The 21,379-nt window shown below is 41.6% G+C and overlaps 1 protein-coding gene across 5 annotated transcripts in view; it reads left to right on the forward strand.

Moving 5' to 3' along the window:
* The first annotated feature begins 211 nt into the window (after positions 1-211).
* The window catches only part of MRPL1 (mitochondrial ribosomal protein L1), a 37,433-nt gene continuing 16,265 nt past the window's right edge, over positions 212-21,379 (forward strand). For 4 of the 5 annotated variants that reach the window (XM_073340457.1, XM_073340459.1, XM_073340461.1 and 1 more), the window contains exons 1-7: positions 212-281; positions 911-1,004; positions 7,741-7,996; positions 9,031-9,114; positions 12,155-12,226; positions 14,278-14,389; positions 17,107-17,207. In XM_073340457.1, coding sequence (XP_073196558.1) covers positions 248-281; positions 911-1,004; positions 7,741-7,996; positions 9,031-9,114; positions 12,155-12,226; positions 14,278-14,389; positions 17,107-17,207 — 753 coding nt within the window. In that variant the 5' untranslated portion in view covers positions 212-247. The remainder of the gene's footprint in view (positions 282-910; positions 1,005-7,740; positions 7,997-9,030; positions 9,115-12,154; positions 12,227-14,277; positions 14,390-17,106; positions 17,208-21,379) is intronic. The other variant, XM_073340458.1, reaches the window with a different exon arrangement.

The following is a 21,379-nucleotide window of genomic DNA, read 5'->3' on the forward strand; positions in this document are numbered from 1 at the left end:
AGGTTGGAGTTGGGGGCAGCTCCCCCTCCCCCAGGCAGCAGGGGCTCTTGCCTCCCAGTGACCTTCCTGGAACCCTGGAGGAGGGGGGGGGGGCGGACCCGGCTTCCACCTTCCCCGCCCCAGCATCCCGATTCCCCCGGCGGAGGGGGAAGGGTGTGACACCGGAGCCCCCTCCCCGGAACCTTCCTCCCGGGCTCCGCGCGGCAGCTGGGTTCGCTTTCAGTGTGACACGGCCCGGCCCGGCGACATGGCGGCCCCCGGCAGGTGCTGCCTGCGGAGACGTGAGTGGGGCGGGAAAGGGCCGCGATGAGCGGGGATCCTCCCGTGCCTGTAACGGGGGTGGGGGCGCCTCCTCCTCCCGGCGGGCCGGCTCCCCCGTCCCGGCTCACGGAGAGCCCGGGGCCGCCCAGCTACGGCTCTGATCGCCTGGGCCTCGGGTCTGGTTTTCACACGGGCTGGAGGGGGACCCCCGGCCCTGAAACGCCCAGCAGCGTCCCGGCCGGAGGCTGGGGAGCGGCCGCAGAGCCTGTTGCCCGGCAGCGGGGCCGCCAGACCCCTCCCGACCCACGGGCCCGCTGGAGGCGGCCGGGGCCGCGAGCGAGCGTTTGGCCTTGTTGTAAGGTGTCCTTGAGACGCCTTCAGCAAAACTCTGCTTCATCCGGTGGAGAGACCGAAAAGGGCGTGTAATATGAATCCTAAACTAGGGGGGGGCTTCCTCCGGGGAGGGACAGCTGGCAGGCCTTGCTCCAGGGTTTTGTTACGAATAGGCAGGCAAGGGAAATCTGTAAAAATAGCGTCACAAATCAGGCCTGAATAGACCTTAAAGCAAAAAAAAAAAAAAAATCGCTCCTTTTCTGTGCTAACTGATTAGAATATTACGAATGTTTATATATATTGTATTTTTAAACAGTTCTGGCTCAGTTTCCCAGGATTGATCAACGTACCTCAGTAGTTCCCTGCCTTGGAAACATACAGCGATCCATTAGACCCTATGCTGCTGCAAAGTGAGTGTTTACTATATTTCTAACAGGCTGTGTCTGCAGTCATGGGTTACACAAATGGCTTTTAAAATTAAGAAGACTTAATAATATCTTGAATATTGGTGTAAATGTCGCTGTTGGACATATCCCTAGTACAACTTAGGCTACTTCCCTTTCTTATGGAGTATTAGAAGCCCTTTTGGAAGTGGCTACCTTTTGGTTAAGCACTGTTACTGAAGAAGGATAATTGTTTTGCCATATTTCAGAGTAGCAGCCGTGTTAGTCTGTATTCGCAAAAAGAAAAGGAGTACTTGTGGCACCCTAGAGACTAACCAATTTATTTGAGCATAAGCTTTCGTGAGCTACAGCTCACTTCATCGGATGCATAAAGTGGAAAATACAGTGAGGAGATTTATATACACACAGACCATGAAAAAATGGGTGTTTATCATACACATTGTAAGGAGAGTGATCACTTAAGATGAGCTATTACCAGCAGGAGAATGGGGTGGGGGGAGAGAGAAAACCTTTTGAAGTGATAATCAAGGTGGGCCAATTCCAGCATATTTCCAGGAGTTGACAAGAACGTCTGAGGAACGGGGGGGAATAAACAAGGGGAAATAGTTTTACTTTATATAATGACTCAATCACTCCCAGTCTCTATTCAAGCCTAAATTAATTGTATCCAATTTGCAAATTAATTCCAATTCAGCACTCTCTCCTTGGAGTAGGTTTTTGAAGTTTTTTTGTTGAAGAATAGTCACTTTGAGGTCAGAAATTGAGTGACCAGAGAGATTGAAGTGTTTTCTGACTGGTTTATGAATGTTATAATTTTTGACATCTGATTTGTGTCCATTTATTCGTTTATGTAGAGACTGTCCAATTTGACCAATGTACATGGCAGGGGGCATTGCTGGCACATGATGGCATATATCACATTGGTAGATGTGCAGGTGAATGAGCCTCTGATAGCGTGGCTGATGTGATTAGACCCTATAATGGTGTCCTCTGAATAGATATGTGGGCACAGTTGGCAACGGGCTTTGTTGCAAGGATAGGTTCCTGGGTTAGTGGTTCTGTTGTGTGGTATGTGGTTGTTGGTGAGTATTTGCTTCAGGTTGGGGGGCTGTCTGTAGGCAAGGACTGGTCTGTCTCCCAAGATCTGTGAGAGTGTTGGGTCATCCTTCGGGATAGGTTGTAGATCCTTGATAATGCGTTGGAGGGGTTTTAGTTGGGGGCTGAAGGTGACGGCTAGTGGCATTCTGTTGTTTTCTTTGTTAGGCCTGTCCTGTAGTAGGTGACTTCTGGGTACTCTTCTGGCTCTGTCAATCTGTTTCTTCACTTCAGCAGGTGGGTATCGTAGTTGTAAGAATGCTTGATAGGGATCTTGTAGGTGTTTGTCTCTGTCTGAGGGGTTGGAGTAAATGCGGTTGTATCGTAGAGCTTGGTGTAGACAATGGATCATGTGGTGTGGTCTGGATGAAAGCTGGAGGCATGTAGGTAGGAATAGCAGCCAGTAGCTTTCCGGTATAGGGTGGTGATTATGTGACCATCGCTTATTAGCACTGTAGTATCCAGGAAGTGGATCTCTTGTGTGGACTGGACCAGGCTGAGGTTGATGGTGGGATGGAAATTGTTGAAATCATGGTGGAATTCCTCAGGGGCTTCTTTTCCATGGGTCCAGATGATGAAGATGTCATCAATATAGCGCAAGTAGAGTAGGGGCATTAGGGAACGAGAGCTGAGGAAGCCTTGTTCTAAGTCAGCCATAAAAATGTTGGCATACTGTGGGGCCATACGGGTACCCATAGCAGTGCCGCTGATTTGAAGGTATACATTGTCCCCAAATGTGAAATAGTTATGGGTGAGGACAAAGTCACAAAGTTCAGCCACCAGGTTAGCCGTGACATTATCGGGGATACTGTTCCTGACGGCTTGTAGTCCATCTTTGTGTGGAATGTTGGTGTAGAGGGCTTCTACATCCATAGTGGCCAGGATGGTGTTATCAGGAAGATCACCGATGGATTGTAGTTTCCTCAGGAATTCAGTGGTGTCTCGAAGATAGCTGGGAGTGCTGGTAGCGTAGGTCCTGAGGAGGGAGTCTACATAGCCAGACAATCCTGCTGTCAGGGTGCCAATGCCTGAGATGATGGGGCGCCCAGGATTTCCAGGTTTATGGATCTTGGGTAGCAGATAGAATACCCAAGGTCGGGGTTCCAGGGGTGTGTCTGTGCGGATTTGTTCTTGTGCTTTTTCAGGGAGTTTCTTGAGCAAATGCTGTAGTTTCTTTTGGTAACCCTCAGTGGAATCAGAGGGTAATGGCTTGTAGAAAGTGGTGTTGGAGAACTGCCTAGCAGCCTCTTGTTCATATTCCGACCTATTCATGATAACAACAGCACCTCCTTTGTCAGCCTTTTTGATTATGATGTCAGAGTTTTTCTGAGGCTGTGGATGGCATTGTGTTCTGCACGGCTGAGGTTATGGGGCAAGTGATGCTGCTTTTCCACATTTTCAGCCCGTGCACGTCGGTGGAAGCACTCTATGTAGAAGTCCAGTCTGCTGTTTCGACTTTCAGGAGGAGTCCACCCAGAATCCGTCTTTTTGTAGTGTTGGTAGGAAGGTCTCTGTGGATTAGTATGTTGTTCAGAGGTGTGTTGGAAATATCCCTTGAGTCAGAGATGTCGAAAATAGGGTTCGAGGTCAGCACAGAGCTGTATCATGTTCGTGGGTGTGGAGGGGCAGAAGGAGAGGCCCAGAGATAGGACAGATTCTTCTGCTGGGCTAAAAGTATAGTTGGATAGATTAACAATATTGCTGGGTGGGTTAAGGGAACCGTTGCTGTGGCCCCTTCTGGCATGTAGTAGTTTAGATAGTTTAGTGTCCTTTATTTCTTTTGTAGAGAAGCAAAGTGTGTGTTGTAAATGGCTTGTCTAGTTTAGTAAAGTCCAGCCACGAGGAAGTTTGTGTGGAAGGCTGTTTTTTTATGAGAGTATCCAGTTTTGAGAGCTCATTCTTAATCTTTCCCTGTTTGCTGTAGAGGATGTTGATCAGGTGGTTCCGCAGTTTCTTTGAGAGTGTGTGGCACAAGCTGTCAGCGTAGTCTGTGTGGTATGTAGATTGTAATGGATTTTTTACCTTCAGTCCTTTTGGTATGATGTCCATCTGTTTGCATTTGGAAAGGAAGATGATGTCTCTGTATCTGTACGAGTTTTTTCATGAAGTTGATAGATTTCCACTCCATACGGCTAAATGCAGTGCCTTGCATAATGACAGGTTTCAGAGTAGCAGCCGTGTTAGTCTGTATTCGCAAAAGGAAAAGGAGTACTTGTGGCACCTTAGAGACTAACAAATTTATTTGAGCATAAGCTTTCGTGAGCTACAACTCACTTCATTGGATGCATAAAGTGGAAAATACAGTGAGGAGATTTATGTACACACAGTCCATGAAAAAATGGGTGTTTATCATACACTTTGCCATAGTCACAATATATTTTTTTAATTCACTTTTCTATATACTTGCTTATGAACAGTAAAATAAATACAAATGTTACAAAACAAAATAGACTAGTAAAAATTAGTCAATCCTACCACTGAGACTGTTATCAAATGGACTACTAAAAGGAGGATATCAACATAAAAGCTAGTTGGTTTATAAAAATTAGTAATTTTAAGTGGTGCATATGCTCCTGCTTCTCCTGGCAGTTGGTGTGGTTTTACAATCACATTTTCCTCTTAAAAAATCTGTCTGTTGTGTGAAATATGTACATAGATGAGAGGAAGAAAACTATGCAGACACTACAGTAAAACTTACTATACACAAAATACTGTCAATGCTTCTAATTTCTCTCAGTTTTACTAATGTGAAGTGTTACTTGAAAAGATTGGTGAAGTATAGTTTAATGGAAGTATGGCTTTAAATTCACAACATACTTTTAATGCTTATCCTTCTATTATCTGTTTCTTTATGTGCTCTTCACCCTCCCATTCTCAGTAGCCTTGAAAACTAGATAATGTCATGAAGGCACTTGGGTCTGCCTGCAGAGAGCTGTTTGCAGGATTGGAACATAAGATGATGAGCAACATTCAAATGGATTCAGGAAGGGAAGACCATGAAATATATACAACACTTGTATGAATATATGGATAGCTTTGTAATTACATATATATCAATACTCTCAATTGCCTCTTAGCCTAGTCATTAAACTTTGGCTGATTTTTTTTTTTTTTTTTTTTTGGTAGACTTCAGTATTACTCTTGTTTTTATATGGAAAGTGCTCAGATACAATGGTGGTAGGTCACAGGATAAAATCTTAAGATCGATATATGGTTGCTGTGGTAGTGGGTCTGAAGAAAGGATATATAAATTATTTGAGTGTATTCTGTGTCAGACATGCACAAAGTTGTCCATAACTTTTATTATTTTTACAAAAAGAAAAGGAGGACTTGTGGCACCTTAGAGACTAACCAATTTATTAGAGCATAAGCTTTCGTGAGCTACAGCTCACTTCTTCAGATGCATATCGTGGAATATGCATCTGAAGAATTTCCACGATATGCATCTGAAGAAGTGAGCTGTAGCTCACGAAAGCTTATGCTCTAATAAATTGGTTAGTCTCTAAGGTGCCACAAGTCCTCCTTTTCTTTTTGCGAATACAGACTAACACGGCTGTTACTCTGAAACCTGTCATTATTTTTACAGTCTTAGATACACATGTATACAGCATCTTCTACAAGAGCTTGGTATTATGTTGTGTTTGAATAGCAGTATGTGATCACCTGATTGGAGACTGTACCATAATGCATATGCATGAAGGAGTGGAGTTGCAAATATTATCTTAACTTCAGTGTTTTGACATAACTATGCAACATTAATTTAGATCTTTAACACAGTCATGTGAAATGCAGAGTATCAGGTGCAAAACACCTTGAGAGTATTTATTCCCAAAACACTTAGTGCCAGATTTTCCAGAGGTGTTGAGCAGCTACAGCTCCCATTGACTTTGACAGGAACTGTAGTTACTCAGCACCTTTAAAAATCAGCACCTTAACTTTTTAAAGATAGCAAAGAATTGCTTAGGAGTAAACTGCTCTTTTTCCTGCCATGGGAATATTCTGGTTTCTGTTATGATCATGTGACAATCCTTGAGAACCCTCCTTCAGCGCTCCTTTGTGATGATAACCAAAGTCTCACGTAAAAACAGACCACTTCCCTTCCTTAATAAAAACAAAATTTAAAATTCAATAGATTACAGAGCCCAAGAGGTGTTAAATGTTTACTTTGCAGAACCAGAGCCAAACCTATTGGACTTCCCAAAATGGGATTCTTAAAAGTAGAGAAAACTTATGGAAGTTGCAGAGAGCTGCAAGAAAGGGGGTGGAGAGGGCTGATCATGTATGACCCACATTGGGTAAAACAGATTTATTTGGTCTGCCTGGGTAGCCAATCTTAAATGGCTTCTACTGTACTAGTTGTAATGGGTTACAATATCTTTCCCTTAGGCACAGAAGATGGGATTGTTCAGTATGGAGCTGAATTAATTCCTTCCTACAGGAAATTCATGGAAACTGCTTTGTCATCTTTGCCATTCACCTTGCTGGCTTCCGGATATTCTTAAGATATGGGGGGAACTAACTCTTACAGATCTGTGCATAAATAGGATTGCCAGGATAATGTCCCACTTGCCTTTTTTGAGAAGAAAATCTTAATGCTTTTGGAAGCGTTCATTTGAATTTCTAAAAGTGGAACTTGTCCTTTTTTGTAATACCTGAAACGACAACTTCAGAGTTGGAATTTCAGTTTGTTTTTTGCCATTAAATGCAAATTAAGCGGTAACATTAATGGAATGCAACTTGTGCGCTAACGTTGGCAGATCAGTGGTGAAGCCAACGCAGTTATCTAAATTAACCTTTGAGCCAAAGTCGAGATACTTTGCTCTGATATTTGTCTAGGAAGTCGGTCATTATCAGAGCACAAATTCAGATTCCAAAATCATTAGTGCTCTTTCACTAAACTGACTGCACAAAAACAGATTTTAAAGCTTCTGATCTCTGAGAGGCTATTCAGGATTGTTGCCTTTCATAGAATAGAATATTAGGGTTGGAAGGGACCTCAGGAGGTCATCTAGTCCAACCCCCTGCTCAAAGCAGGACTAATCCCCAATTTTTGCCCCAGATCCCTAAATGGCCCCCTCAAGGATTGAACTCACAACCCTGGGTTTAACAGGCTAATGCTCAAACCACTGAGCTATCCTGCCATCGTGAGGCGGGAGCTACATCCCACAAGAAACTTGCAGCCAGGAAGAAAAGAACATTGTAATGTTTAATTCTTTAGGGATTTTTACTGGATTACTGAGGCAGATTAGTTTAGAGGGATTATGATAATTTTTTTTAACAGGCGCTATGTTCTGATTATTTAAATCTCCTTTAAGATGACTATCAAAGTCCATCTGTGACCATACTCATAGTCACTGACTAGGTAATCTTGCATCTATTGCTTTGTAGCCTTTGAGGTTCAGTTTCATTAATAGTGTTTTGGTTCTGATTTGTCTTTACTCTTCCTCCTATGTTTACAGTAGGTGGGTAGGCGAAGTAAGTGGGGAGTCCAATGCAGTTTTGACGGATTGACCTTTCATGAGTTGACTTGGCCACACAAGACATTGTTTTTTATTGAGATGCCATTTAAACCAAACTGTTTTTTATTCAAGTACGTACTAAGCATTAAGGTTAATGGTCTTATATTTATCATTTTGGTTTGCAAAAGAACTGCAAAAAAAGGTTCAAAGGATGCCAAGCAGAAAACTTCGGAAGCAGAGCCAGCAAAAAAAAAGAACACTTACAGACGAAAGTTAGCAAGCAAGCCAGTGGATGATGTGTATTTAACATGGTTGTATGAAAGGCCAGTCTATGATGCAGAGGTGGCTGTGGACATGCTGAAGAAGTTTCAGCAGTTGGACTTCACTTACCCAAAACAACATGTATATGCTAACCTCACCCTGGATATGATGCTAGAGAAGAAGGTATGTTGACAGTACCTACAGATTTGCAGTTGTGATATTTTAAGAAACTACCTTTCTTAATGGCAAGGGAAAGAAATGTAATACAGTGAAGAGTCTTTCCTGTCATCTTGCTCTGGCTCATCCTCCAAACCTCTTTCCCATTTGGCGACATGTTTATGCAGGGTATTCACTGTTCTTTCCTAGACGACACTGTGCTTTGGCAGAACTGTACATAGTATCTTTCAAATTCAGGACTTAAAGATGTTTCCTCTGATCAACAATTTCTGTTGTTCTTCTAATGTTTTAAAGACTGCTGTATAGTTAAAGTCCTATTCTAAGACACAACCTATTTTGATAAGGATTGTCTGTGTTCATATAGTGCCTTTAGAAGATTTGTATAATTTAAAAGTTGGCATCCAGTCATGGAGAAATCCTGTATTCTCTCTCTCTCTCTCTTTTTCCTGCCTTGCTAGTACTCTTGCCATTGTGCTGTATTGAACAGCAATCCCCATCTAATCCCCTACTGTTCCTGGGTGCACTCCTTACGAGAAGGAGAGTAGAGACAATAATTTTCTTTCCTCTTCCCCTCCTGTTTTTATTTCTCTTCCTTCTGCCCTGTGTTAATGTTGTCACTTCTCTCTTGGCAGCACAACAGGAAAAGCATCATGTATGGGCATGGCATAGGCACGGTCCTAGTTTTGAGGGAGTCCTAAATTGAACTAGAGGGACAAAAATACAGAAGTGTGTAAAGTGTCAGTTCATTCTAGTCTCATATTTCAAGTAATGCATTTTAGGCTATCTAGTTATCAAGTCAACAGCTAACTAAATTTACCAAAACATAATCTATGGGTAGAGCTGTTCTTTATTTGTAATTTCAGTAGTTCATAGCCAACTTACAACACAAATGTTAGTACTTAGTGGACCAGCTCCACACAAGTGGGAAAAATATACAAAACCCCCTTTTCTTATAAACAAAGTTCCAGTTAGGATTTAGATGTCCTACAGTAAGAGAGTTTTAAATTTGCACCAACCACTTTTTTTTTTATATCTGTTAGAAAAAAGTGGATCAGTTTGTCAGCACCATTCTTCTGCCATATCCTTTTGCTAACGAAATCAATAAAGTTTTGGTATTCACAGAGGTGAGTAAACGTGTTATTTAAGTCTTGCATTTCAGATATTTTATGTATACAACAAATGTTTAGTACATGGTTCACTTTTGTATTTGTGTAGGGCCTTTCGTTCTGAAGGATCCCAAAGTGTTTTACAAAGTTTCTTGGGCCAGGAGCGACCTCTGGCTGTGGATGCTTAGCAATTTAATGTTTGTTCCTACTTTTTTCTGTTCTCCTGTCTTGTGTGTGTACACTTATCTGTTAGCAGAATATTCTAATGCTGTAAATTTAAGAATTTAAGAGGAATTGAGTACCAAGGCTGAAGCAACTCATAATGGAGTTCTTGTAACCCAAGGGTGGGCAAACTTTTTGGCCAGAGGGCCACATCGGGGTTGCAAAACTGTATGGAGGAACAGGTAGGGAAGGCTTTGCCCCGCCCCTATCCACCCCCTCCCACTTCCAGCCTCCTGACTTCCCCCCTCAGAACCCGTGACCCATCCAACCCCCCCTGCTCCTTGTCCCCTGACACACACACCACCTGAGACCCGCTGCCCCTATCCAAACGGCCTTTGGGGACCCTACCCCCACCCCCCGACAGGCCTGCCCTGGGACTCCCAGACCTATCCAACCTCCCCTACTCCCCATCCCTTGACTGCCCCCCCGAACCATCTGCCCCTTATCCAACCCGCCCCCCCACTCCCTGCCCCCTTACCATGCCAGAGCCAGCCCCGCCACCGTCCTGCCCGGCAGGAGTTTGCAGCCCTGCTGCCCAGAGCGCTGGCAGCACGACAAGCTGGGGTTGCAGGGGAGCGGGGACAGCAGGGAAGGGGCTGGGGGCTAGCCTCCCCGGCCGGGAGCTCAGGGGCTGGGCAGGACAGTCCCACAGGCTAGATGTGGCCCGCAGGTTGTAGTTTGCCCACCTCTGTTGTAACTTAATACTGGCTAAAGGAAGTGTCCTTTCCTAGTTAGAATCCATTGCTGTTTTTCTCCTTCTCCCCATGTGTCCATAATTATTTTTCATCTTAATTTATTTAAAATTCAATTTATATGATATAAAGCTTGTGCCTCTGTAGTTGATTTGTCTTAATATCAAATCCTCAATCTTTTAGTTGCCCTCCCTAAATCTTTTCTACTTTCCTTCAAGACTGCCAAATGCCTGACTTATGTGCATAATAGAAAACTAATATTTTGGAATGAGTCTTTTATAGAACTTTTGCTGATACATTTCATTTAAAGTACTTAAATGCTCATGAAAGGTCCTGCATTAACAGCCACAGATCTTCCCTTAGCCAAAGAATAGGTACAGCACAAGCATTGGCAGAACCTATGCTGCGGTCTGATAGCAGCCATTTCTTCAGGCACAGGCTGAGCTAAAACAAAAATAGACCAAAATTTAAACCAAATAAATATTTTTCATCGGGCACTGGAGCTTGGTCATGTAATTGTAGAAAATCACCAAAGGGAGCAAATTTAATCAAATGTGAGAGTCCTGCCACACTTCTGGAGAGTTCAGCTGTAGAGGCTTCCAGCTGACTTTTTAATAGTTTTGACAAGGTATAAAGGGAAAAGCAATCTACCAAACAACCATATCACAGACCATTTAAGGTTGTATGGATAATGATCACCCAGAAGATAGCAGGAAACCACTGCAGACACTTGAGTCCAAGTGTTTGCTATATTCACAGTGGCTTGCGCTGCTCAGACAAGCAACAGCATTCTACCCACAAGCTCCACCTAGTGTAGACTGTGAAGGTAACCCTAAGCATGATGCAGTAGAGTAGTCTAATATCAAGTGACAGAGACACGAATCATGGTTGTATTGCCTGTATTGGAAAAGTATACCTGCAGCATCCTGGCCATCTATAGCTAATGAAAGGCACGAGAGGCCAGCTTGCCAACTGAGAATTCAGGGGCAGTAATGATTCCAGTAGGACATCTAATATGTGAGCCATTTTAGTAAAAGGTGGGCATAGTGTGCATCCTTCTTAGGATGTTCTGAATATTCATGCCATTATTTTCTGACTCTCTCTTCTAACAAAAGCTTCCACTTGTCATCCAGTTTGCTTTCATCAAGGTCCCTGCCTAAGTCAAATACTCGGAAAGAAATGGTTTTGTAGAATCAGAGTTAAATAGAAGATGTAGAACTGAGTATCCCCAGCAGATTGATGATACTGCAGCTCAGAAACTTCTCTCTCTCGTTGTACCATATGCATAGTGGATAAGAGTGTGACAGGATGCAACTCAATGTGACCCTTCTTATGTGAGCACCTGGGGGAGGACAAGTAGTTTCCCCAGATTTTACACACCAGGACCCCTCTGAGAAGAAAGTGTGAAGCTATGTAATTTCTTTTTTATAAAAACTAAACGTGACTTTATAATAGCTTATGTAATCAAACCATTAATATCTCATCAATGGTATTAAAAGCTATTGACAGATCACTAGATGATATTGATGGTTTCTGTTCAGTACTGAAAGTAAACTAATTGGATCATGTGTAGAGAATGAATGAGTAATTTCCAAACATCTTTTCAAGTAAAGGTCTCTTCAGTATTTGCTTAATGGTAGCTTGTTCACCTCAAGGAAGTTAGTAACAATCATCTTCACTGGTGCACTAAAACTTTCTCCACTTTTTCCTTAAAGGATAAGACTCCATCTAGCAGATGGCTGGTTGCTTCATCCTGATCATGGAGAAAGAAAGCAAGAAACTGAGTTGAAAACCACCCAGCATAAATTGTTAGCATTTCCTGTCTCACTGTAACACTGTTCTCTAGATTTGGTGAGATCATGGCAAAGATTTTGTTGCCACTCCTTACTGGGACCTGATTAAAATTTGTGAATTAGAGAGAAAGCTTCCATTAAAGATTCCCAGAGCTACCTATCTCTAAACCTCACTAGTTTTTAAACAGTTGTTCCCATCTGATAGTTTCATGTTTAACAAACAAGTGAGTTGGTTTTTCATTCAATGCATATGACTGTGTTGGTGAAATCATTCTACTGTTGATGACTTTGAAGTAATAACAGAATGGCTGATAGTACATATGTTATATCTGGGCTATTGTTTTTTAACAGAATGCAGAAGAAATTAAAATAGCAAAAGAAAATGGAGCTGCTTTTGTGGGAGGGACTGAATTAATCCAAAAGGTATTTTTTTTTAATATCCGTGTAAATTGCATTTTTCATGTTACAAAAACCCTGTCGAGGCTGGGAAGCTTTACCCTTGTAAGTTTCAGTGGTCTAAACTGAGAGGTGACACAAAGGATGGTGTTAAACTCATGCCAGTTTACTGATCTGTAAGTAGATGTAACACATGCTCTGATAAGGATGGAGAATGGGGTTGTAAGAAGAAAAGTAAGCAATGGGAATATGTTATAAGATGTAAGATAAAACAGGTATGCCCTCCTTTACTTTAGTCTTCTATTGGTTGCTTTAGAGGAGGAGTTTTCAACCTTTCATTTGCAGATCCCTAAATAATTTAAAATGGAGGTGCCGACCCCTTTGGAAATCTTAGACATAGTTTGCAGACCCCCAGGGGCCACAGACCACAGGTTGAAAACTATTGTTCCATGGTAATGGCAGTCTTTTGCAGACCCCTTGGACATAGTCTGCAGACCCCAGATTGAAAACCACCGCTTTAAAGGAAGCTTGCAGGGTTGGTTTTTTTTTTGCCTTTTCTGGCAATGAAAATAAAGCCTGTTTTATTTTTAACAATTTTAAAAAATTACTTATGGAGTGTAATCTTCCACTACTCTCTAAAGCTTACAAACCAGTATACAGTAACTTCTCACTTAACGTTGCAGTTATGTTCCTGAAAAATACGACTTTAAGCAAAACGATGTTAAGCTAATCCAATTTCCCCATAAGAATTAATGTAAATAGGGGGGATTAGGTTCCAGAGAATTTTTTTTCACCAGACAAAAGGGGTGGGTGTGGGTGTGTGTAATATAGTCTTTTGTCTGGTGAAAAAATATAGTCTTTTGTCGTCCCCGTCCCCCCCCCCCACACACACACAGAGTATAAGTTTTAAACAAACAATTTAATACTGGTACACAGCAACGATGATTGTGAAGCTTGGTTGAGGTGGTGAAGTCAGAGGGTGGGATATTTCCCTGGGAATGCCTTACTGCTAAATGATGAACTAGCAATTGGCTGAGCCCTCAAGGGTTAACTCACTGTTGTTAATGTAGCCTCTCACTCTACAAGGCAGCACGAATAGAGGGAAGGGAGACAGCATGGCAGAGACACACCGTGTGTGTGTGTGTGTGTGTGTGAGAGAGAGAGAGGGTGAGAGAGATGTGCTTTGCCCCTTTAAGTACACTGACCCCACTCTTAAGTATGCTGCCTTGTTAAGTAGATCAGCAAGCTGAGACCACAGCTGCTGCCAGGAAGCTCCCTCCATCCTGAGACCTGTCGTGTGTGTCTCTTGCTCTGTGGAAGATGGGGTAAGTAGGGGGGAGGGGGACGCCCTGATATTAGCCCCTCTCTTCTTCCCCTCCTCCCACACAGCAAGCAGGAGGCTCAAGGAGCAGCTCCAAGGCAGAGGGCAGGAGCAGCACATGGCAGTGGGGGGGAAGGACAGCCGAATTGCAGGCAATTGGTCGCTTGCTGGGCAGCTGCCGCACTGGGAACTTAGGAGAGCAGGGAGCTGATAGGGGGGCTGCTGGCCCACCCTGGTTCCAAGCCCCCACCAGCTAGCTCCAACGGGTTGCTCTCCCTGCAAGCAGTGGACAAAGCAGGCTGCCAAATGACATTATAAGCGAGCATTGCACAACTTTAAACGAGCACGTTCCGAAATTGATCAGCAACGTAACAAAGTTAACCGGGACAACTTTAAGGGAGGAGTTACTTTATTTACATCTTAGTTTTACGTTCTCTTGTGGTTGGCTTTAAGAATGTGATCTTTCTAAAAACTACAAAGTTGGTTCCAAGAACTCTTTGAAGCGGGGACTTTGTCTTCCTTAGTACAGAACCTAGCACTCTTTGGCACTACTTTGATACCGCTGCATTGGTCATATTGCCAAATGTTTAAAGTCTGATGGCTGAGAAACACAAGAGACAGAAGGCTTTTCCTTTCCTGGGGGTATTTTTTTTTTTAATTCTGAGCATTTTATCTCAAAAATGAATATTGCTTCCATTGTTAAATATACTTATAGTGCAAACTTTCACCTAATTATTCTGGCTTCTTTTAATTTCAGATTTTGGATGATGAAATCAACGCAGATTTTTACATAGCCGTTCCTGAACTAATAGCAAAGTTGCTACCTTTAAAAAACAAACTAAGAAAAAAGTTTCCAAAGACTAACAGAAGTAAGACATTTTCATTAAATGTTATTTTATATATATTAAATATGTAATCACATTAATGTATTAATATTAAATATTAAGCCCTTGAGCAGGAGCTTTCTCTTGAAACAATTTAATCAGCCTCTTCATTTAGGAAATGAAGCTGTGTAAAATGTATCTCTGGAATGAAGTTTTACTGAGAGGACCTTTACTGAGTTTGATTGTGATTTGAGACCAATATGATCTTTGAAAAATCTGGTACTCTGAGCCAGTTCTTCAGTTTAAATGAGCTTGAGTTTAGAGTCAAGCCCTATCTGCATAAACTTATGGGAACTATGTATATGTAAGAAACCTCTTACAGTGAGAGATCTAGTTAGAGAAATACACGCAAAGTCACATACTTTGAAACTTACACATTGCAAAGAACTGAAATATGGCTATAATAACCTTCTGCTTATAGCAAAGTTCTGTGGGGGAAAATGGTTTCACTAAAACAGTGAAAAATGTGCGGAAATTTTGTGTAGTCACGAGCACCACAACTTACCAGTTATTTGTATGTTTTGCCCACTTTTTAACCACATTTGAATGACATCTGTCTTTAACCTATTTCTCTTTCACAATTATTTTCTTCATATCTATGGCTTGTTTCTTCATGATGCTATAAATATTCCCTCTCTTGGTATCGGATCTCCCACAACAACAAACATCATTCTGTACAATATCTTTCTCTATTTTTTGACCTTCCTTTGTTTCTAAATGATCTTAATTTGTTACTTCTAACATGATCCAAATTAAAATCCTGTGGCTGTTCAAGCATTGGTTTTTTTTCTTGCTGACATTGTTATGCACTGAGAGTTTAAATCAAGATCTTTTTCTCATCTTTAATGTTTTCTTTCCTCCACAAGTGTCTGCACAAAGTATTTACAAGCAGGCAAACAACATTTGTGCTCTTTAAACAGTTGGAGCAAACTACTAATCTGTCAAAAATGTAACAGGTGCATTAGAATACATGAAAGCCTATATTGTGCCCTTAAGAGGTTATTCAGTTTCTAGTTTAGCAAAACCTGATTTCTGCTACAGCCAACAGAACAAGTGGGTAAAACAGAGTGTACGTTTCAAACAACCTCGCGACATTGTAAGCCAAATAGGCCCTTGCAGCTCAGCTAACTATTTTTTCTCTTCTTGTTACTGATGGGAATCGTCCCGGTTAACGTTGTTTCTTGTTACGTTGCTGATCAATTAGAGAACATGCTTGTTTAAAGTTGCCCAAGGCTCCCTTATAACGTTGTTTGGCAGCTGCCTGCTTTGTTCACTGCTTGCAGGAAGAGCAGCCCGTTGGAGCTAGCTGGTGGGGGCTTGGAACCAGGGGGGACCGGCAGCTCCCCTAAATTCTCTGTGCGGTAGCTGCAGAACAGGCTATCAATTGCCGGGCAGTTCAGCTGTCTCTCCCCTCGCTGCCATGTGCTGCTCCTGGTTTCTGCCTTGGAGCTGCTTCCGGGAGCCTCCTGCTTGCTGTGCAGTGGGGAGGGAAGAGGGGTGCTGATGTCAAGGTGTCTCCCTCCCCCAGCTCGTGTACCGCATCTCGATAGAGCTGGGTGGGATAGACAGGGCTCAGGATGGAGGGAGTTGGCCGGTAGCAGCTTCTGTCTCAACTTGCTGATCTACTTAAAAAGGCAATGTACTTAGAGTGAGGTCAGCGTACTTAAAGGGGCAATGCGCATCTCTTTCTCTCTCTCTCTCTCACACACACACACACACACACACACACACACACACACACACACTCACTCAAGGTGTGTCTCTGTCATGCTGTCTCCTCCCTCCATTCATGCTGCCTTGTAGAGTGTGAGGCTACGTTAACAACGTGTTAACTCTTGAGGGCTCAGCCGAGTGCTAGTTCATCATTTAGCAGTAAGGCATTCCCTGGGAAATATCCCACCTCTGACTCCACCACCTCAACCAAGCTTCACAATCATTCATTGCTATGTACAGTATTAAATTGTTTGTTTGAAACTTAAACTGCGTGTGTGTGTGTATATACATATAATATAGTCTTTTGTCGGTTGCAAAAAAATTTCCCTGGAACCTAAACCCCCCATTTACGTTAATTCTTATGGGGAAATTGGATTCGCTTAACATCTTTTCGCTTAAAGTAGCATTTTTCAGGAACATAACTACAACGTTAAGCGAGGAGTTACTGTATCCATCTTGGCTGGATTGAGTAAGGACACTGTATAAAATGTCTAATACTGTAGTTTACTAACTATATTTTAATCCTCTTGGGATATTTTTAAAATGTACAGGTTTGTTTTGTTTTTTTCTGTTTTTAATTTCAGGTTAGAAATACATTTTCCAAACCAGATCTCTAACTGGTATAATAAGACTGTGTTGCAAGAGCCTTCATTTTTATAAAGCTCTACTACAGGGTTCTCATCTTGAATGATCTTGGTATATTTCTTGCAGATAAATTACATCCTATTATAGAACAATTCATGTGCAGTAATGGGTGATTAAAAGTACATAGGCTCCTAAAACAACACAGTCTAACCTAGGGGTGTAAATGTATAGAATATGGGTCCACTGGGGGCCCTCACCGTGTCCTCAGTATCCTGCAGGTTTGTCAAGGGTGATGATTTTTTTTGTCTTGATTACATTTAGAGGAAACCGTTCTAACTCTCATTTTGATTGTACTAGATGTAGGGACGCTAATGCTTTCTTCCACTTTTTGTTTTTCTAATTAGATTCTCTGGGCCGTGACATTCCAAAAATGCTGGAACTCTTCAAAGTGGGCCATGAGTATGTCGTAGAAGAGGAGAACCGTATCGAGACAAGAATAGCAACGGTATGCTCTACAAATAATTTTTTAGCAAATAATTCATGTACTTTCCTTTTATTATTCAGCGGAGTAGTTAATAATTTACTGAAAGGTACACAGTATGCCCTTGGTAATCTGTATGTTTTGTAGCTTTTTAGGAATGTGATTCACTAACCGGTTAACTAAATACATTGTGCTGTTGAATGATTTAAGTTAGAGCAGTTCCTGTAAATCGTTAAACCTCGGCTAATCTAAGAGTTTTCGTATTTAAAAAATTAGGAAAGCAAGCTATGCCTAACACACTGAGAAATGAAAGTTGTCAGAAATAGTCTTGTGATGCATGACAATTTGCCACCATATTGTAATGGACAGTAATGCTAAACGAAAGCATGGGATAAAACTCAAATATTACTAGGACCTCTATTCCAGACAGATTCTTGGGAACGGTATTTAACTTTAATACTTCAGTATCAATGCCATTTAAGATTTTGCACTTGAACTTTTTCAGTTCCTCCACAGTAGAACAAGCTCACAGTAATCACATTTTGACTTTCTGGGTTACTGATCATTTTGCTTTTTCTTAGTTTTAATCTCCAGGGTGTTTTCTGTTGGTATAAAAATATTCTGCTTATTTGTGTAGGCAGATCCAGAACTACTTGCTGCATACACCTTAATAAATTGTACAGGCTTTTTATTGCATTTAAAGTCCTGTCTGTATGACCACATTTTTAAAAAGTTTGTTAGTTTTGGATAATATCTGCCACATCATGTAGTACATCTATACGTTGAATACTGTTTTGTTTTTTTTTAACCTGATTTCAGTTGGTATAGTGTCTTTCTAATCTTTCATTTTCTCCCCTCCCTTTTCAGTGTTGCTTTTCTTATCTCTTTGTCTGTTACCTTTCCTGCTCTGGGTTCTGTTTCTGTTCTGTACTTGTTTTCTCTCCTCAAGACTCTCCCTCTTTCTCCCCCCTCCACATTTGTTTTTCTTCTTTCTCCTTAGCTGTCTGCCCTGCCTGACTCTGCTTGGCTTTGTGTACCGATGCCAGCAAAATGAAATTTAATCCCTGAAGCTTTTTCTGGTAGTGTTTCAAGGATCAAGAATCTTGCAAAGTGTAATTAGAGGGTTCTGCATGTCAGTCAGGATTTGATCCTCTTCTTAAAATTTGAAACTGAAGTTCCATGAACATTTTCCTCGTGAGATGTATTGTAAGTTTCATAGAAGTTGAAAATTCCCCTTATGTTCAAGATTTTTTTCTAAAATCTTAGCTCAGCGCTCAGAACAGTTTAGCATGTCTTGTAGAAAGTATGGGTCAGATTGTGAGCCGCTCTGGAGAAGGGGGCAAAGAGGGGTCAATGACATGGGAAACATATTTGTATGGTAGTGGTTCCTAGGAATCCTGATCAGGGCCTCATTGTGTTAGGTACTGTACAGACACACAACACAAAGATAGCCCAAGGAACTTGCAATCTAAATACAAGACAAGAGACAACAGGTGGATACAGAAGGCAGACTGGGAAATTCCAAGGGAACAGTGAGATAATTGAAAACTGTGCGGAATTTGGGACTTCAGGAGTTTGTAGGGAACAAAGCCCTCCCCAATCCCTGTGGATCCTTAGGAAAGGGTGAACTCGGATATATGGAGATCTCCACACTAATCATTGTTTGTCTTCTCTTCTTTGATGCACATTTGCTGCAGAGCTCCTGTATGAGCCTTGCAGCTATTTCCCCTGAGGCTGCTAAGCAGCTGCTGTTGTGGGGATCCAGAAGCAATTAATGAAACTCCAAACCTAAGTAACTCTCACTCAGGCTTCTGTGTGGTAGTCCAAACGATCAACAGGAGACTGTGTGATTGGTGTCCAGCCCTCTGCTCAGCCCCCAGCTGTATCCTGAAACCCCACAGAACCTCTTCCATGTGGAGTCCCAGGAGAGGGCCCATCAGTTGGATGCTGGGAAAGAGACCGTGCTATGGAAGTGACAAGATCTAGGACACTGCATAGAAATTCAGGGCTCTTCTCCTGAATTCTCCTAGTCTCAGGTGCTAGAATCCTACTTAAAGAAGAGTACGTTCTGCTGACTCTCACTACGTAACACAGGTCTTGAGTAGAGTAACATTGGGAAATGTTTCAGGAAAAGAAAGCCTAGCATAGACAAGACCTCAATGTTGCTAACACTAATGCAGCTCCACAGGTAGGAAAGCTAGTTCAGACAAGACTCTGGGAGCTTGCTGGCTTTTTTACCGCAGTGTCGTGTAGACTTGCTCACTATTAAATAAAGAACTGTTGAATTTAAACCTTGTGAATGATAACATAATTACAAACTGCAGTAAAGGGTAAAGCTGCCTTGCAGTACTCGCAATAACAGCACGGTACTTCCAGCCCACCTTTCAATCAAGGTGGCCTTTCTCAAAGAGAAAGCGTAAAAGACTCTCTGCGGTGTTGCTGTCTTAAATTGTCCATTAATCTGTTCTGACCTATTTTTCGATGTCACACCTCTCTTCCGCACAAGTCAGCAGTTGTGATGTTTTCCAGTCTAATAAATAATTGAGATGTTTGAGAGGAACCAGAGAAGCGATGACAGCTGTGTTCAGCTCGCAAAATCTGGAGTGATGGAACCTGAGATGGAGAAATCGTGTGTCCCATTTTCCTCCATCTCCCAAAAGGACCCATTTAGCAACCATAATCTTCCAGCTGCAGAGGATAGAATGGGACTATATTTGGATGGTTTTAGAGCTGTTTTTTAAGATGGATAGGTTGCTGCTGATAATACAAAACATTTCCCTTTCTCCAAAGCTGTGTTTGCTGCATTCACAAAATTCTCAGCCTTTCTGACCTAGTAAGTGAGACCAGGAATTTAACTCCTGTCTCCTTTCATCCATGCAAAGCGCTTCCAGAGAGTTGTCTTGGATAGAGGGGCAGTCTCTGTAAAGTATATTTTGCAGAGTTTAATTTCCTTGAAATAGAAAGTTATAAATGGCCTGTTCCAAAGAATATAATTGTTAAAGCAACATCATTTTCATTGGTATGATTAAAGATCTTATGGTTATTTTCTTTACGGATTTCTGGTTTCATTGGTTTATAACTAAACGGTACAAATTTAAATAAAAATGAGTACAAATAAAAAATAGAAGTGTAAATGACATCAGTTGTAAAAACCAACCAATATAAAAGGAAATAGAGTTAAGTCTGAAAACCTGAGATCCTTGCTTCCACTTTTAATGCATACTATTTTTCCCCTCCCACAGTAACATGACTTAAGGCCAGAAGTTAGTGCTCTTTTTTAATCTAGTAGATATTTTGTTTTATGAACTTGTAAAAACCCAGGTGTTGCGTTTTGTGTGTTGGCAAGACAAATCCAAGGTAATTTTATGTTGTGTTGTCTTTGGTAAGACAGAAAACTAATAGACTTAACAATGAATTTTAGTACCTGCTTGAGCTGTTCTTTCTTTCAGGTCTCAAATGTAAGAGCCGTCTTCACATGGAGTTATTCAGGAAAGCTGTTCCTGAATAACTGCATGTGTGGACAATCTCAGCCCAGTATAAGGGTGCCTTGTTCCTGTTTAACTTCGCCCTTGCTAAACAGCTGTTCCTGAATAACTTCATGTGTAGACAAGCCCTGAGTGGGAGAAGTAGTGAGCCTTTTAAAATTATTTAACTTCGGAGGGAGTTGAAGGCACTACCACCTTACAGTATTCGGCCCTTGTATTTCTTATTCTTAAAGGAGTTTTGAGCTAGAACCAGGGTGGATTTGATTTAAATCAAATTGATTTAAATCACTAGTCAGGAAGACTCGATTTAATCAAGGATTTCTACATAAAAATGCATTCTTGTTGGTTGTTATAATCTTAATACATATTCTTCACAACTCAGCGATAGATGTAGGTTTCATTTTTAGCAGGTACATACTATACATTTTAAAAGTAATTTATTTTGAAAACTTTTCAGATTAGTTTTACAGCTATGTCAGAAAATGAACAATTGTTTGGTTATTTCATTTACCAAAGGTAATTGAAGCAGATATTTATGAAGTAATTGGGAGGTTAATCATTAATATTCGGAGGATTTTCTTGCCATGCTGTATTAGGAGGAGAACATCACTAGGCCTTGCACTTCTTTGTTGCACTGTTTGCATTTTGCATGCATGCCTGTCTTACCCACAGGTAGAGGAACTTCATTAAAATATTCCCAAACTGGGTCTC

This window comes from Lepidochelys kempii, chromosome 4 (genome assembly GCF_965140265.1).
Source record: "Lepidochelys kempii isolate rLepKem1 chromosome 4, rLepKem1.hap2, whole genome shotgun sequence".
Lineage (NCBI taxonomy): Eukaryota > Metazoa > Chordata > Testudines > Cheloniidae > Lepidochelys > Lepidochelys kempii.